Genomic DNA, 15,899 nt, shown 5'->3' on the forward strand with positions numbered 1-15,899 from the left:
GACCCCCCCCCCCCCAAAAAAAAAATTATATAATCCTCTATGCCTGTGGCCATCATTATATCTTTCGGCAGCAGATCACTGTGCGGAGAATTATTTCCTCTTCCCATCTCGAATCTACTGCTGCCAGCTTCCTTGGATGCTTCTGAGATCTAGTAATTTGAGAGAGGGGAGAAAGTTCTCCTTGTCAACTCTCTCCATCCTGTGCAACCTTTAGTTCATAAAAGCCCTACTGTGGTGGTAAATCTGAGGCTTTTCATTGGTTGGATGGGCTACACAGGATTGGGCTCGCACTCTGTCTCTGGCATGCCACTGGCTGATTCTGCTCTCTCCCCTTTCCTCTACATGTGTAGCCAGGGGCAGTGCCAGGCAATTTGGTGCCCTAGGTGAGGCTACCTACTCACACTCCCCCACCACCAATTAAGGAGGAAAAAACACGTTCCAGATATTTCTGCAGTGCTGTAGAATGCCTGAGAGCTGGAGTATATTTGTAGGTCTCTTTCTTCCCCTGTGCAGAATTAAGAGTCTGATTACAGCTGTGTCCTATTATCCCGTTCATTCAACTGTGACTTTGATAGGTGGCACCCTTCAAACGCATCAGAGAACCCACACAGGGCGAAAGCGTTTTGGATGCTCAGAGTGTGGAAAGAGATTTAGTAGGTGTAGCAGTCTTCAGTATCATCAGAGAACCCACACATGGGAGAAGCCATTTGAATTGGGTGGCAATTGGGGGCGAGCAGTCCCAGAGGCGCACACTGGATTGTGGAGTGCCTCAGGGGGCAGTTCTCTCACCAATGTTATTTAATATCTATATGCGCCCCCTTGCCCAGATTGCTAGGAGACATGGGCTTAGGTGCCATCAATATGCAGATGACACCCAACTCTATCTGCTAATGGACGGCCGGCCTGATTGCGTCCCAGAGAACGTAGACAGGGCTCTGCTGGCTATGGCTACCTGGCTGAGGCGGAGTGGGTTGAAACTGAATCCAGCGAAGACAGAAGTCCTTTGCCTAGGTCGGAGCGCTCGGGGAGGGGAAATACCTCTTCCGGTCAGGAGCCTGGGAGTTTTACTGGAGCCTTCACTATCAATGGAGGCCCAGATTGCAGCCACTGCCAAGTCAGCCTTCTTCCATCTAAGGCGGGCAAAGCAGCTGGCTCCCTTCCTAGAGTGTCAAGATCTGGCAACGGTGATTCATGCAATGGTCACCTCGAGACTGGATTACTGTAATGCCCTCTACATGGGGCTGCCTCTGTACCGAACCCGGAAGCTGCAGCTGGTGCAGAACGCGGCGGCCAGACTGCTGTTGGGGCTCCCCAAGTGGGAGCACATACAGCCTGGGCTACGCGGGCTGCACTGGCTGCCAGTTGTATATCGGCTTCGTTACAAAGTGCTGGTCATTACCTTTAAAGCCCTATATGGTCGAAGGACCTGCCTACCTTAGGGACCGTCTCTCCCCATATGAACCCCAGAGAGCAATGAGGTCAGCCGGGAAAAACCTGTTGACCACCCCCGGACCGAAAGAGGTGAAGCTGCAAAGCACCCGTAACCGGGCTTTCTCCTCCATGGCTCCAAGCCTATGGAACCAACTTCCAGAGAAAGTGCGGGCCCTGCGGGCCCTTGAACAGTTCCACAGGGCCTGCAAGACCATCCTCTTCCGACTGGCTTTCGCTAAAGAAGAATGAAATGGTTAAGAAAACCGCCATCATAGAAGCAAACATAGCACTAGCACTTTACGAGTTTTAAATTAAATCAGAATTTAATTAAATTGTTAAATGTAGTTTTATTCCATTTTGTCTAATTAATGTATGAATTATGTTGTTACCCGCCCTGAGCCTGCTTCGGCGGGGAGGGCGGGAAACAAATAAAAGTTGTTGTTGTTGAATGCTCAGAGAATGCTTATTAAATTTGCAGATGATATGAAATTGGGAGGGGTTGCAAACACAGAAGACGACAGAAACAGGATACAGGATGACCCTGACAGGCTGGGAAACTGGGCTAAAATCAATAAAATGAATTTTAACAGGGATAAATGTAAAGTTCTGCATAGAGGTAGGAAAAATCCAATGCATAGTTATAGGATGGGGGAGACTTGTCTTAGCAGAAGTCTGTGCGAAAAGGCGATATTAGGCGCCCCCCCCATCAAAAAAAAATCTATAATCCTCTATGCCTGTGCCTTTTGGACCACTCCGGTTGCACCCCTGGCAGGGCCTGGGCTGGAGACCCGGAAGGGAGGAGGGTCTGGAAAAGACAGAGAGTGGCCAGGGGGGAGGATTGTGGGAATCTGTGCCTCTATTGAGACAGGATTGCCAACCTCCAGGGAGGGCCTGGAGATCTTCTGGAGCAACAGTGCTGATCTTAGCACACACCCCTCCCGTGGGAAAGGGCGACTGCAGAGGGGGGACTGTGGCATCAAAGCCCTACTGATTCCGTCCCCAAGCCCCCTCCCCCTCTCCGTCTCCAGGCATTCCCCAACCTGAAGCTGGCAACCCCAGCAAAGGGAGGAGTTCTTCAGAAGGGCCCTGAGAAGATGGTGGAAGGGTTGGGGGACAAAATACTTCAGGTTTGCCAAATGCCTGGTGGAAGGGCTGAGTTTGAACTTGACTCTCCTTAGGCCAAGGCTTCCCTCTTGGACTGGTCTACCTTGCAGGGTGGGTGGGTGGACAGTGGAGAGGAGGAGGAAGGGCCGTGGGTGGAGCTCCTGGAAGATGGGCAGAGTGGAAATGGCTGACTCTGAGTTGGGGAATTTCAGAGGAGGGCAGGGTCCTCCAGGAGGTATTCTGCCCTAGAGACACGGTCGCTCTCCAGATGTTTTCTGCCTACAACTCCCATCAGCCCCAGCCATTGGGAGTTGTAGGCAAAAAACATCTGGAGAGCTACCGTTGGCCACCCCCCCCCCCCCCGCTGTAGGGGATAAATTAAAAGCTGGAGAGATCTCCAGGCCCCACCGGGAGGTTGCCCAGCCTGGCAGAGACCCTGCGGGAGGAGAACCCCCCTTCCTCCAGCCTGGGGTCCCTTGGCACAGAAAATCCAGAGCGGGGGACCGTCACCTGCAGCCCCCTGGCTATCCCCCACCAGCTGTGCATCAATCGAATTCAGCATTTCCCCGGACATGCAAGAAAGGGCCAGGAGATCCAAAGAGGTTTTCTCTTGGGGTGGGGAGGGGGGGGTGCAAAAGAAACACTACACGGCCTGTTTAAAAAAGAGCCTGATCTCATCATCACTAGCCCCTCCCTCCCCTTTCATCCTCCCATTGAGTTTTATGGTCCTTATTCTAGGAGCGGGGTGGGATTAGGCTGAATCTCCTCCAGGACTCCTTTCTCCTTCCCCTGCAGCACTGAAAGGGTTAAGACCGCCGAGCTGCTTGCTAGAGAGGCGGTGCAAGGAGGGGGGGAGGAAGGGGGCTCTTCCTGGGGGAGGGGTTTCCTTTTGCAGCCTGAAGGAGGACTTGGGGGGAGGGAGCTGCATGGAGCAGGAGGGAAAACCCTTGCAGCAGAAACGTTTACTTGGAAGTAAGTCAGGGAGGAGATAAGGGGGGGGGGGGGAGAATAAACTTAGTTCTTGGGAGGGAGGGAGGCGGGGATCATGCCAAGCCAGGGCTGTCCTAGGTTGCCCACCTCCTTCCCGTGCAGCAATTTTCTCCCCGGGGAAACTGATCTCTGTCCCTTGGAGGTGGGTTCTAATTCTGGGAGAACTTCAGGCCCCACGTGGAGGTCACCAACCAGGAGATCCACGGAAACAGCTAAAGCCACCATAATCAACTACTGTGACTACGCAACTAGCAAATTTTGCAACAGATCCAAATATTATTTCTTTTGTTCAATAACCAATAGATCAGTCCAGACCCTTGCATGCATAGATCTGCTGCACAGTTCACAGTATACGGTGCCCTAAATGTCTCTTAAAGGGCAAGCGTCTTCTCAGCCTCTCACAAAAGCAGGCAAAATGTGCTTGTGCTGATCCTGGATCTCTTGAATCAAGGGCTTGCAGAAAGACCGCTCAGTTTCATATGTCCATCTCAGTGCAAAGGGGAGCCTTGTGAGGACGGCCTGGATCCGTTTCTCAGGGATTTCTTTGGAATTGTAGTAAACTTGGTTGCTTATTTATTCAGGGTAGTTGATTATTTTGGCTTCAGCCACCTAACTCTGTTGGGCACCAGTTCTGATCAGCTATGTATGTTGGGGAGGAAGGATAATCAGTGGTTTTCCAAGTAAGAAAAGTTAAATATATGAAACTGATATTCTCTTGCTGGTCCTTTTTATTCTGCAAACCAACAACCCAAGCAGGCCTTTTGGGGAGTGGGGTGAGCTAAGAAAGGGGGGTGGGCTGGGGGAAAGGAAGTCCAGCCTGCACTGGAATTGGCTGCAGCCCCCTCCTAAGCTCCTGATGTGGACCTAGAGTGGGGCTGTGGTTGCCACCAGCAGAAAAGGGGGAAATTTTAGATACCTCTGTTGCCAAGCAGCAGAGAGCCTAGCAACAGCACTGGTGCTCCTAGAAATACCACCAACACCCACCAATCAGAGCATTAGGCTGCTCCCTGACAGGCAGAGAGGGGTGGAGCATACCAATGTGGCCACACCCCCAATGCACAAGGAACAAATGGCACACAAAATCCATCTCTGTGAGGATCATGACATGAAAACACACCAGGGAGATCCACGGATGTGGGTTTGAGTCTCCACCTGCATCTGTGTTTTGCAGAGTGGGCACACAGGGAGGGAACACACCTGCTCCAAACACATCACCCCTGTCCCATCCCTCCACGGCTCACTTGGCAGAGGCAGCCGTAACACTATGCCAGATTCTCCCTCCTGCCCTGGGGTTAGGGTGGGCGGAAGGGCATATTTTTGCCAGGCGAGAGAGGCACAGACCCCCAAGCAGCACAACAGGGAGAAGCACCAAGGCCCAGTCCAAGGAGGGGAGGGTTCAGATCTTGTTAAGGGAGATGCCAACAAGAATATGAAGCCTTCTTTTGGAGGGAGTCAGGAGGCCCAGAAAAGAATCCCAAATGGGATCAAATCTGTTGCATCATTTATGTTGATTGGCTTGTCGCAACGGCAGGTATTTTGGCTGACTCTACCCCCAACTTCCATCTCCAGCAGGGCACCACTGAGATAATTAGTAGACATGCAAAGGTGTTCAGGATCTTGGCGTAGGCTATATTCCAAATAGTCTGGACACTGGAAAATGGTCCTTCTTTCAGGGAGAGCTGGAATATGGGGAAGGAGAAAACTGATAATTACCTTGATGGACTTGTGGTATATTCCTTCCTCGGAGAGCTAGTTTGGTGTAGTGGTTAAGTGTGTGGACTCGTATCTGGAAGAACCGGGTTTGATTCCCCACTCCTCCACTTGCACCTGCTGGCATGGCCTTGGGTCAGCCATAGCTCTGGCAGAGGTTGTCCTTGAAAGGGCAGCTGCTGTGAGAGGCCTCTCGGCCCCACCCACCTCACAGGGTGTCTGTTGTGGGGGAGGAAGGGGAAGGAGATTGTAGGCCGCTCTGAGCCTCTGCCCTTGAAAGGGCAGCTGCTGTGAGAGCCCTCTCAGCCCCACCCACCTCACAGGGTATCTGTTGTGGGGGAGGAAGGGGAAGGAGATTGTAGGCCGCTCTGAGACTCTGCCCTTGAAAGGGCAGCTGCTGTGAGAGCCCTCTCAGCCCCACCCACCTCACAGGGTATCTGTTGTGGGGGCGGATGGGAAAGGAGGTTGTAGGCTGCAATGAGACTCTGCCCTTGAAAGGGCATTTGTTGTGAGAGCCCTCTCAGTCCCACCCACCTCACAGGGTGTCTGTTGTGGGGGAGGAAGGGAAAGGAGATTGTGAGCCGCTCTGAGACTCTTTGGAGTGGAGGGCGGGATATAAATCCAATATCATCATCTTCTTTTGCTGAGTGGAGGTTGTATTTATATGTGCATACATGAGTCTGAATGTTTGTGTGTGTATATATAGGTATCTTCCTTTTGACACGCTCCTGTCTGTCTCTCTCCGTCCCCTCAGGGAAAAGCCTCTCTTCAGAGCCGAGTGCATAAAGGCAACTTCTCAAAGACAGAGGTGGCCCAAGAGAAGGGGAAGGAGATGGAAGAGCAGGACCCAGAAGAACCCGGAACTGACAAGACAAGAAAGAGCCTCGATCTCATCCAACCTGGAAGTGGTGCTGAATTCTGGGAATCAGCTGTGTCAGAGATCTTGGCTAAGGACACCATGACCTCAGATGTGCTTTGCCAACACTTCCGGCAATTCCGTTACCATGAGGCCGATGGACCCCGAGAGGTTTGCAGCAAGCTGCATGCACTTTGCAACCAGTGGCTGAAGCCGGAGAGGCACACCAAGAAGCAGATCCTGGACCTGGTGATCCTGGAGCAGTTCCTGACTCTCCTGCCCCAGGAAATGCAGGGCTGGGTCAGAGGATGTGGGCCGGAGACCAGTTCCCAGGCGGTGGCCCTGGCCGAAGGTTTTCTCCTGAGTCAGGCAGAGGAGAAGAGGCAGGCAGAACAGGTGAGGGGGTTCCCTCCAGGTGTGTCTAATTCAAGCCACTATATGTGACCTTATCTTAATATTTCCTTGCCAGTTAATTGCCTGGAGCCTCATCTGCTTGAGAATTTCTGACCCTTCCAGATAACTCACCAGATCTGCTGAGAGAAGGGTGCAGAGTCTGGGAGTGGGGCAGAATCCCTTCCTTGGTCTCTTTTCCACTCCATGTCTTACCCCTCCCCCTTGCTGCTGTTTCAGATGCGGGGACCACCTTTGAAGATGGAAGCTGCAATCCCTGAGGCAGAAGGAGCTTCCTTGGAGCAGGGGCAGAGGGGGCAGGCGGTGGAGCGTGCCCGAGATGCCCTCTCCTGTGGTAAGAACTCCTTGTGCCTGGGGAGCCTGTGAATGTGATGGGTAGAGAGGTCAGGTCAGGGGAAAATGAAGCGTTTCTACAGGCAACACGGGGACCGATTCCCCACAATTTCCCACAATGCTTCTGCTGGATTTCGCACAAGCTGCCTCAGGGTGGAAAGTTTCCTCACCTCTTTCCCAGTTCCCTCCGCGGCAGGCAGAAACCGGTGTTCAGGGGATCTTTCCTGCCGTGGAGGGAACTTGGAAAGCGGCGAAGCAACTCTCCTCCCTGGGGCAGCTTTTCCAAAACCCAGCAGAAGCGTTGCGGGGAAAGGAGCAACGAGATCGGAACAAGGCCAGTGGAGAATCGGTCAGAGTTAATTGGTGGGGGGGTGGGCTCCCTCTGGGTGTCCTGCCCCCCCCCCCCAGGGATAGTGCATGCGCAATACATCGCCTCTCCTTTCCCGGTGTAGTGAACGCCGCGTGGTCACTGTCTGGCTATGCCTGGCAGATGGTCATTGCAATGGCCTCTCCTACATTACTGCATCCGTGGCAACACCTTCTCGCTGGTCCCCCTCGTTTTCACAGAGTTTGCCACGTCATGGTGCGACCGAATGTCCGGCGGTATAACCGGATGGGCAGGCTGGGCTCACCAACCTCGCCAGCCAAGAGAAGGGAAACTCTAACATCAAGCCCGGGCAGACAGAGCTCGTTAATGTAACATCTACCACCTGGAGGACTCGCTGCCGGCGTCCCTGCTTACTGGGCAATGGCAGATGACCCCATGGTGAAAGGGTGGAGCCAGTACTGCGCACACTGCGCTTCACCTAAAAATTCCTCTGCACAGGCCTGAAGGGTATCCACATCCACAACCCACAACATACCAAGTCCTGCAGCGATGGGCAAGGGGCGAAACGGCAGGTGGAAGATGCCACTGGAAGCCGCAGTCCCGATCCTGCATGTAGGTGGTTCAGGGTATTGGTCGCCTGATGCTGACCCGGAGACAAAAGCATTTTTCGGCAGCACCCTGAACGACCAAGCAGCCTTAACCATCACCAGTGGTCTGACCTAGCCTCAGATCGCAAAGCATGGAGGCACACCATCCACCAGGCTGTCTCTTCTTTTGAGAACGCACGCATAGCTGGTCTTGAGGACAAAAGGAGCTTGAGGAAGAATCGCACTGCTACAGCACCAACCCCAAATCAGACTTTTCCCTGCAGCCACTGCCTGTCCCGCATTGGTCTTCTCAGCCACCAGCGAGCCTGCAGCAGACGTGGACTACTGCACCCTTCTTAAATCTTCGTTCGCGAAGTCAAGCCGAGAGAGAGAGAGAATTGGTGGCACTCAACTTTCACAAACTGTGTTGTTTCTAAAAGGAGATTAGACAAATTCCTGGAGGTCAATTTTTTTCAAGTAATTAAAAAAATTCAAATCTCACCTTCCTTCCATAAAAGGTCTCAAATAGCGTGGGGGGTGGAAGGTACACAAGCCTCAGCAGAGCCCTTCAGCCTGGTGAATCAAGAGATCCCCCACCTTCTGGGGCGATGGAGCTCTGAACACCAGTTCCTTGGGGCCAGTCATCATGGGGAAATTTGGCTGTGCCTCTGTTTGAAGGGTCACCTGGGGGGCTGCTGTGGGTGGAGTGGGGCTGGCAGGCTATGGGGCCCACCACTGCCAGGAACTCTGGGGAGGGTCTTGGGGTGGGACTTGGGACAGCCGTGATACCATGTTGAAGTTGCATCTGGCTGAAAACCTGTTTGTGAAGACAGCATGCCCAGAGACACTCTGAAAACTCATTCCCATGACCCAGAACTTCTGGATTCACGTCTGGTCCATCGTGACGGTGATCTTTCATGCTTTCATCCTTTCCCTTCCCGGAGAGGAAACCCAAGTCTCACAGAACTCTAAAATATGTTGGCAGCATTTATAATCCCTGAGGCACAGAGGTCCCTGCTGCTTCTCTTTTGCCTCTCCAAGAATGTATTTTAAAAAATCTGTGGAACATACACAGGGGAAGGTTTCACAACCCCAGAAAGGATGTGTGTGGATCAGGAAACAAATATTCCATCCTTCCTTCCTCCTTTGTCTCAGGGACAGGCACGGAAGAGATGCTGTTGAGCCGTCATCTTTTCAAAGAGGTGGAAACAGCTGCTGCACCTCCAATCCAGGTAGGAGAGATGGGGGTGGGGGAACAGCCTGTGTTCCTCCTCCTTTCTCAGGGGAGTTTTTGCTCCTTCTGTTTCTATAAGGGGTCCGCGAGAGAGATTCTCTGAATGTTATTGCATGTACCCATCCGAAGCCTTACTTTCTGTGCCGTCCCAGACGACTCCCTTCCAGGGTGAGATCTCTGAAGAGGAGGGAACCTTCTTTTTTCTTCCAGGGTCCCTTTTCCTTGGAGGAGGTGTCCGTCTCTTTCACGGAGGCAGAGTGGGCCCTGCTGGATCCGGGACAAAGAGCTCTGTACAGGGAAGTCATGCTGGAGAACTATGGGAACCTGGCCTCTCTGGGTAAGGATCTTTCCTAAGTGCCAAAGGTACAACTTGCTGCCATTGGGAGGAGGAGTGAATCCAAATGCTAAATAGCAATGCATCGTTTTGAGGCCTTATCCGCTACCTGGGGAGGCGCTGTGGCTTCCTGGGAGAGCATCTGTTTGGCATGCGGTTCAATTGGCAGCATCTCCAGAGAAAAGGATCAGGTAGGAAGTGAAATGAAAGACTCTGCCTGAGACCCTGATTAGCTGAAGCTGGACTGAGGAGATGATACCGACTCCAAGGAACCAAGGGTTTTATTCAGTATAAGGAAACTTCATGTGTTCATAGAATTGTTCGGTCCCAATGGCATATCCAGCACAGCTTGACAACACACCTCTGCGGTGTTTGAGGGCAGATTCAGAAGAGTTCCTTTTGCACAGAGGCTTTGTGAGTCTGGAGAGACAGAAACTATCGAGTATCTGACAACGAGATGTAAACAGTGTAATGAAGTTCGAGTTAGATTAATTCACCTCCTCTAAAAGAGATGCTGGGGCAGACAGAATTGGATTGCTGCAATAAACAGTTACCTGCGGAAAATCGTTTTATTACTAAGACTGTGGCTAAATTTTGGGCGGCATGTGGCTGCATTCAAAAAGTACAGTTTAATTTGAAAAACTGTAAATCTTTGTTTTAAAGCCACATGATATGAACATATGAAGCTGCCTTCTACTGAATCAGACCCTCGGTCCATCAAAGTCAGTATTGTCTACTCAGACTGGCAGCGGCTCTCCAGGGTCTCAAGCTGAGGTTTTTCACACCTATTTGCCTGCACTGTTTTTGGAGATGCCAGGGATTGAACCTGGGACCTTCTGCTTACCAAGCAGATGCTCTACCACTGAGCCACAGCCCCATTCATGGCTCTCCAGGGTCTCAAGCTGAGGTTTTTCACGCCTACTTGCCTGGACCCTTTTTAGTTGGAGATGCCGGGGATTGAACCTGGGACCTTCTGCTTACCAAGCAGATGCTCTACCCCTGAGCCACAGCCCCATTCATGGCTCTCCAGGGTCTCAAGCTGAGGTTTTTCACGCCTACTTGCCTGGACCCTTTTTAGTTGGAGATGCCGGGGATTGAACCTGGGACCTTCTGCTTACCAAGCAGATGCTCTTCCACTGAGCCACAGCCCCATTCATGGCTCTCCAGGGTCTCAAGCTGAGGTTTTTCACGCCTACTTGCCTGGACCCTTTTTAGTTGGAGATGCCGGGGATTGAACCTGGGACCTTCTGCTTACCAAGCAGATGCTCTACCCCTGAGCCACAGCCCCATTCATGGCTCTCCAGGGTCTCAAGCTGAGGTTTTTCACGCCTACTTGCCTGGACCCTTTTTAGTTGGAGATGCCAGGGATTGAACCTGGGACCTTCTGCTTACCAAGCAGATGCTCTACCACTGGATCCCTCCTGTTTTCTCAGCGGAGTTTTTGCTCCTTCTGTTTCTACAAGAAGAAGATGAAGAAGATATTGGATTTATATCCCACCCTCCACTCCGAATAGTCTCAGAGCGACTCACAATCTCCTTTACCTTCCTCCCCCACAACAAACACCCTGTGAGGTGGGTGGGGCTGAGGGGGCTCTCACAGCAGCTGCCCTTTCAAGGACAACCTCTGCCAGAGCTATGACTGACCCAAGGCCATGCTAGCAGGTGCAAGTGGAGGAGTGGGGAATCAAACCCGGTTCTCCCAGATAAGAGTCCGCACACTTAACCACTACACCAAACTGGCTCTCCAAGGGGTCTGTGAGAGAGATCTTACGAATGGTGTTGCATTTACCCATCCCAAGCCTTACTTTCTGTACCCTCCCAGACTACTCCCTTCCAGTGCGAGATCTCTGAAAAGGAGGGAACCTTTTTTTAATCTTTTTTTTTTTAAAGCCACATCTTTTTTTTAAAAAAAGGCTGTAGGCAATTTCCTAATATCCAGCTGGTAGCTTCCTCCCCTTCATTTAAGCCCCATTACTTCAAGTCCTCTCCTCTTTTTAAAACCCCCCCAAAGAAGGAGAGCTCACCAGCTCCCGAGGAAAGTCTCATGCTCAACCCCCAGAATCTCCAGTGAAAAGGATCAGGTAGGAGATGAGTGACAAACATCTGCCTGAGACCCTAGAAAACCGCTGCTGGACTGAGCATACTGACTTCAATGGACCAAGGGTCTGATTCAGTATAAAGCAGCTTCTTGTGTTGCTCATGTGTGTGTACTTGCAGGAGGGTAACTGAGGCCAGAGAAGGTGTCGTGACCTAAGACAAAGTGGATGAGAGACCCTCAGATACTCTCTGGAAGGGGCCAGATCCTCATTTCTCTGTAGGCAACCTTTCCAGCACACCCTTCCCCCTGGGTGGGATTAGAGATATCTGCTCTGCCTGTGAGCTGGAAATTATCCTGTCAAGAACCTAAGTTTGTGTCCCCCTGGGACACTGCTCTTGGTACCTGAGCAACACCCTGTTCAGTGGGTACCTGAGGAGAGCACACACAAGTGAAACAGACCCCTGTTAAAATATATAAAGGTTTATTACAGTTTTAAAATAAGACATCTCAAAACAGCACCGTTTCTGCAGCTTAATAACAGCTAAAGAAGAAAAGGTAACTGTTCTATCAAAAACAGGAAATACTTAAATGGCACCTCTTGTTGCAGCATAAGTATTCCAACTGTACCCAAGTTACTCAAGACAGAACTTATTCATCATGATGCACCAAAGAAGTATCAAGGCTCACTAGCATGGCATGAGCAGAAAGTTAGCCTGGCTTCCCTCTCATCTATAACTGCATTATAGTTTCTACCTCTCTAGGGTCTCTACCTTGCTGGAATTTTCCAGAGGATGTTAGCGCCCTTTTTGCCCCCTCACCCTCCTTTTTACAGAACTGGGTATTGGTTCTCACGATTAGCTATTAACCACGTTCTGGGATCTGGCCTGGAAAAAGATGATGATGTTAGCAGCAGGGAGACTCAAATTATGAACACCCACAAGTCGCACCAGACCACTTAGTAATCACTGTAACTTATGAGGGAACTAGGGTTCTTTGGCCTCACAGATCCATCCCCCTTATCCTTGTCCAGGTTCTGGGGTTTGATCTTGACTGTGGTGCCATGCATCCAGAAGAATTTTCATTCTTCCATTTCTTTCTCCCTCATGTAAGAACGATCACTTTCTCTATGTCTCCATCTTTCTTTCGGCAAACAAAGCCAGAAGTACAAGAGAGACTATGGTGGAGAAAGAGAATGGGCTTGCATTCGAAAAAAAGGTTGGAGAGTTCTTCTAGGATCACAAGAGCAGATTTCCTTCCCAAATAAGCTGGTTCGGAATTTGTGTTCGTTGTTATTTCAAGAGAACAGGCCAGGAACAATCATAGGGAACTTCTCATTCACTTCTGAGCAACGTTTGGATTGGTACAATCATAACTGGCCTGCGGGTAAGGCGGGAAGGAGGCCTTCGGGGAGCCAGTAATATGGAAGCTCAGAAACTCCTGCGCAAGAGCTCAGCTGAAGCTCTTGGGGGGAGGGGGCAGTATCGTTAAATACTAGATATTCTGGGGAATGGTGGATGTGTGGTTAAGATCAGCCAAGCTAGATGAGGTCAAAGGGCCATCAGTCCTTTCCTCCTGCAGTGACATAGATGCCTTTGGATCTTTCCAGCCTTCCCAACTGCTAACAAGATCTCTCTCTTCATTCCAGCAATGGATAATCAGAGGAATAAGGATGATGAGGAACTTCATCAGGAAATGCCAAACAGACTTGAAAATGAAGATCTGAACACAAATGTCAGGATTCGAGGCAGACCTAAGAGGAAGAAAGGCGACCATATGGTTGAGAAGCATGATGGAAAAAAGCAGAATATACATTTCCCAAAGCATAGGATAAGGAATGCAAGGAAATCCATCCAGTGTGGAAAGTATTTCAGAAATAAATCACAGCTCTTTGTGCACCAAAGAATAGACAGAGAGGAGAAACCTTCTGAATATTCAGAAACCAGAAATAAGTTCAGTCAGAATAGCACTCTTCTTCTGCACCAAAAAAACCACACAGAAGAGAAACCCTTTGAGTGCTTTGAGTGCGGAAAGAGATTCACTCACATAGGCAATCTTCAACAACATCAGAGATCCCACCTAGGGGAGAAACCATTTGAATGCTCAGAGTGTGGAAAGAGATTCAGTCAGAGTGGCAGTCTTCAAGCACATCAGAGAACCCACATGGGGGAGAAAGCTTTTGAGTGTTTAGAGTGTGGAAAGAGATTCAGTATGAGCAGCAGACTTCAGAGACATCATAAAACCCACATGGGGGAGAAACCTTTTAAGTGCTCAGAGTGTGGGAAAAGTTTCAGTACCAGCACCAATCTTCAAACGCATGAAAGAACCCATACAGGGGAGAAACCTTTTGAATGCTCAGAGTGTGGAAAGAAATTCACTCAGAGTGCCAGTCTTCACTATCATCAGAGAACCCACACAGGGGAGAAACCTTTTGAGTGCTCAGAGTGTGGGAAAAGTTTCAGTACCAGCAGCAATCTTCAATCGCATCAGAGAACCCATACAGGGGAGAAACCTTTTGAATGCTCAGAGTGTGAAAAGAAATTCACTCAGAGTGCCAGTCTTCACTATCATCAGAGAACCCACACAGGGGAGAAACCTTTTGAGTGCTCAGAGTGTGGAAAGAGATTTGGTTATAGCTGCAGTCTTCAACTGCATCAGAGAACCCACACAGGGGAGAAACCTTTTGAATGCTCAGAGTGTGGAAAAAAATTCACTCAGAGTGCCAGTCTTCACTATCATCAGAGAACCCACACAGGGGAGAAACCTTTTAAGTGCACAGAGTGTGGAAAGAGATTTGGTTATAACTGCAGTCTTCAGCTGCATCAGAGAACCCACACAGGGGAGAAACCTTTTGAGTGCTCAGAGTGTGGAAAGAGATTCAGTCAGAGTGGCCATCTTCGACTTCATCAGAGAACCCATACAAGGGAGAAACCTTTTGAGTACTCAGAGTGTGGAAAGAGATTCACTCTGAGGGAGAAAAAATCCAGGTGCCATCAGGAGGTCCATCAGTGGAGCCAGGACATTAGAAGCCCTCCCACTGATGCCCCCCAGCACCAAGAACACAGAGCATCACAGCCCAAGACAGAGAGTTCCAACAATATGCTGTGGCTAATAACCACTGATGGACCTCTGCTCCATATGTTGATCCAATCGCCTCTTGTAGCCGCCACCACCTCCTGTGGCAGTAAATAATATGTGTTAATCACCCTTTGGGTGAAGAAGTACTTCCTTTTATTGGTTCTAACCCGACTGCTCAGCAATTTCATTGAGTTCCCCCCAAATTCTTGTTATGTGAAAAAGGGAGAAAAACATTTTTTCCAATGCTATAATATCTTTTTTGAGGTGTGGTTGCCAGAATTGTACAGAATACTCCAAATGAAGCCACACCATCAATTTATGCAGGGGCATTATGATACTGGCTGATTTGTTTTCATTCCCTTCCTAATAATTCCCAGCGTTGGCCTTTTTTATTGCACTCACATACTGTCTCTACATTTTCTCTGAGTTATCTAACAAAACCCCAGGATCTCTCTCTGCGTCAGCCTCCACCAGTTCACACCCCATTCACTTGTATAAATAGTTAGGATTTTTTGTCTCCAATGGGCATTACTTGGCCACATTGAACCTCACTTGCCACGTTGATGCCCTCTCACCCAGCCTCAACAGATTCCTTTGGAGTGCCTCACAATCCTCTCTGGTTCTCACCACCCTGAACAATTTGGTGTCATCCTCAAACTTAGTCACTTCACTGCTTACTCTCAATTCCAAATCATTAATAAACAAGTTAAAAAGCATCGGACCCAACACTGAGCCCTGCGGTACCCAACTGCTTACCATCCTCCACTCCGAAAATTGTCCATTTGGACACACTCTGTTTCCTATTAGTCAGTTTTTGATCCATGAGTACTTGTTCTTTTACCCCATGACACTCAAGCTTGCTTAAGAGCCTTTGGTGAGGAACTTTTTTTTTTTTTTAGCAACAGCAGGCCTTTATTGGCATAAAACAGATTTAGCAGTAAAATAGCAATATAAATAATATAAAATCCTAGATTATAGAGTACATAGGAAGCTAATATACATAAAATAAGTAAAATATATATGAGTTGAGTTTAGCCAAATTAAATGATTAAAACAAATAAAATATGGTCATTCCAGAACCATTCTCTGTCGTATTTCTATGGCCTGTTAAAGAAATCTAGCAACCGTTAAAGTTACTTCAGAGCAAGTGTCATTTAAAAGTTTGTGGACTTTGCCTGAATCAGCACAGCACAACATATCTGCTAAAATATCTTTCAGGTATATACAACGAATATCATCATAAAGAGGTCAGTTCAATAATACATGGGAAATAGTTTCAATACACTTGGGATTACAAAGACAATGTCTATTTGAGTACTCAATCCTGTAAAATCTATCAAATAAGATAGCAGATGGTAATGCATTACATCTTGTTAACGAGAACGCACACCGTTGCTGTGGAGCTTGGAGAGAGGAGAAATATGACGCTAATTTCCCTACTGAGAGAGGAAGTTCGAAATTCAGCGGG

At 49.5% G+C, this 15,899-nt stretch overlaps 3 protein-coding genes and 1 non-coding gene across 4 annotated transcripts in view; 2 read left to right on the forward strand and 2 right to left on the reverse strand.

The window, feature by feature from the left end:
- The window catches only part of LOC132572129 (zinc finger protein OZF-like), a 1,123,325-nt gene that overhangs the window by 184,233 nt on the left and 923,193 nt on the right, over window positions 1-15,899 (reverse strand). The gene's annotated exons all lie outside the window — the stretch shown is intronic.
- Window positions 1-15,899, forward strand: part of LOC132570915 (paternally-expressed gene 3 protein-like) — a 234,642-nt gene that overhangs the window by 134,782 nt on the left and 83,961 nt on the right. The window lies entirely within an intron of this gene.
- TRNAT-GGU (transfer RNA threonine (anticodon GGU)) lies at window positions 10,124-10,195 on the reverse strand. Its single transcript has one exon. It is a non-coding gene; the product is annotated as a tRNA-Thr (tRNA).
- LOC132572109 (zinc finger protein 850-like) overlaps window positions 13,502-15,899 on the forward strand; it is a gene marked incomplete at its 3' end in the record, with an annotated part of 50,864 nt that continues 48,466 nt past the window's right edge. The window contains exon 1 of the mRNA XM_060238907.1: window positions 13,502-14,234. Coding sequence (XP_060094890.1) covers window positions 13,517-14,234 — 718 coding nt within the window. The remainder of the gene's footprint in view (window positions 14,235-15,899) is intronic.

Source organism: Heteronotia binoei, chromosome 5 (assembly GCF_032191835.1).
Source record: "Heteronotia binoei isolate CCM8104 ecotype False Entrance Well chromosome 5, APGP_CSIRO_Hbin_v1, whole genome shotgun sequence".
Taxonomy (NCBI): Eukaryota; Metazoa; Chordata; class Lepidosauria; order Squamata; family Gekkonidae; genus Heteronotia; species Heteronotia binoei.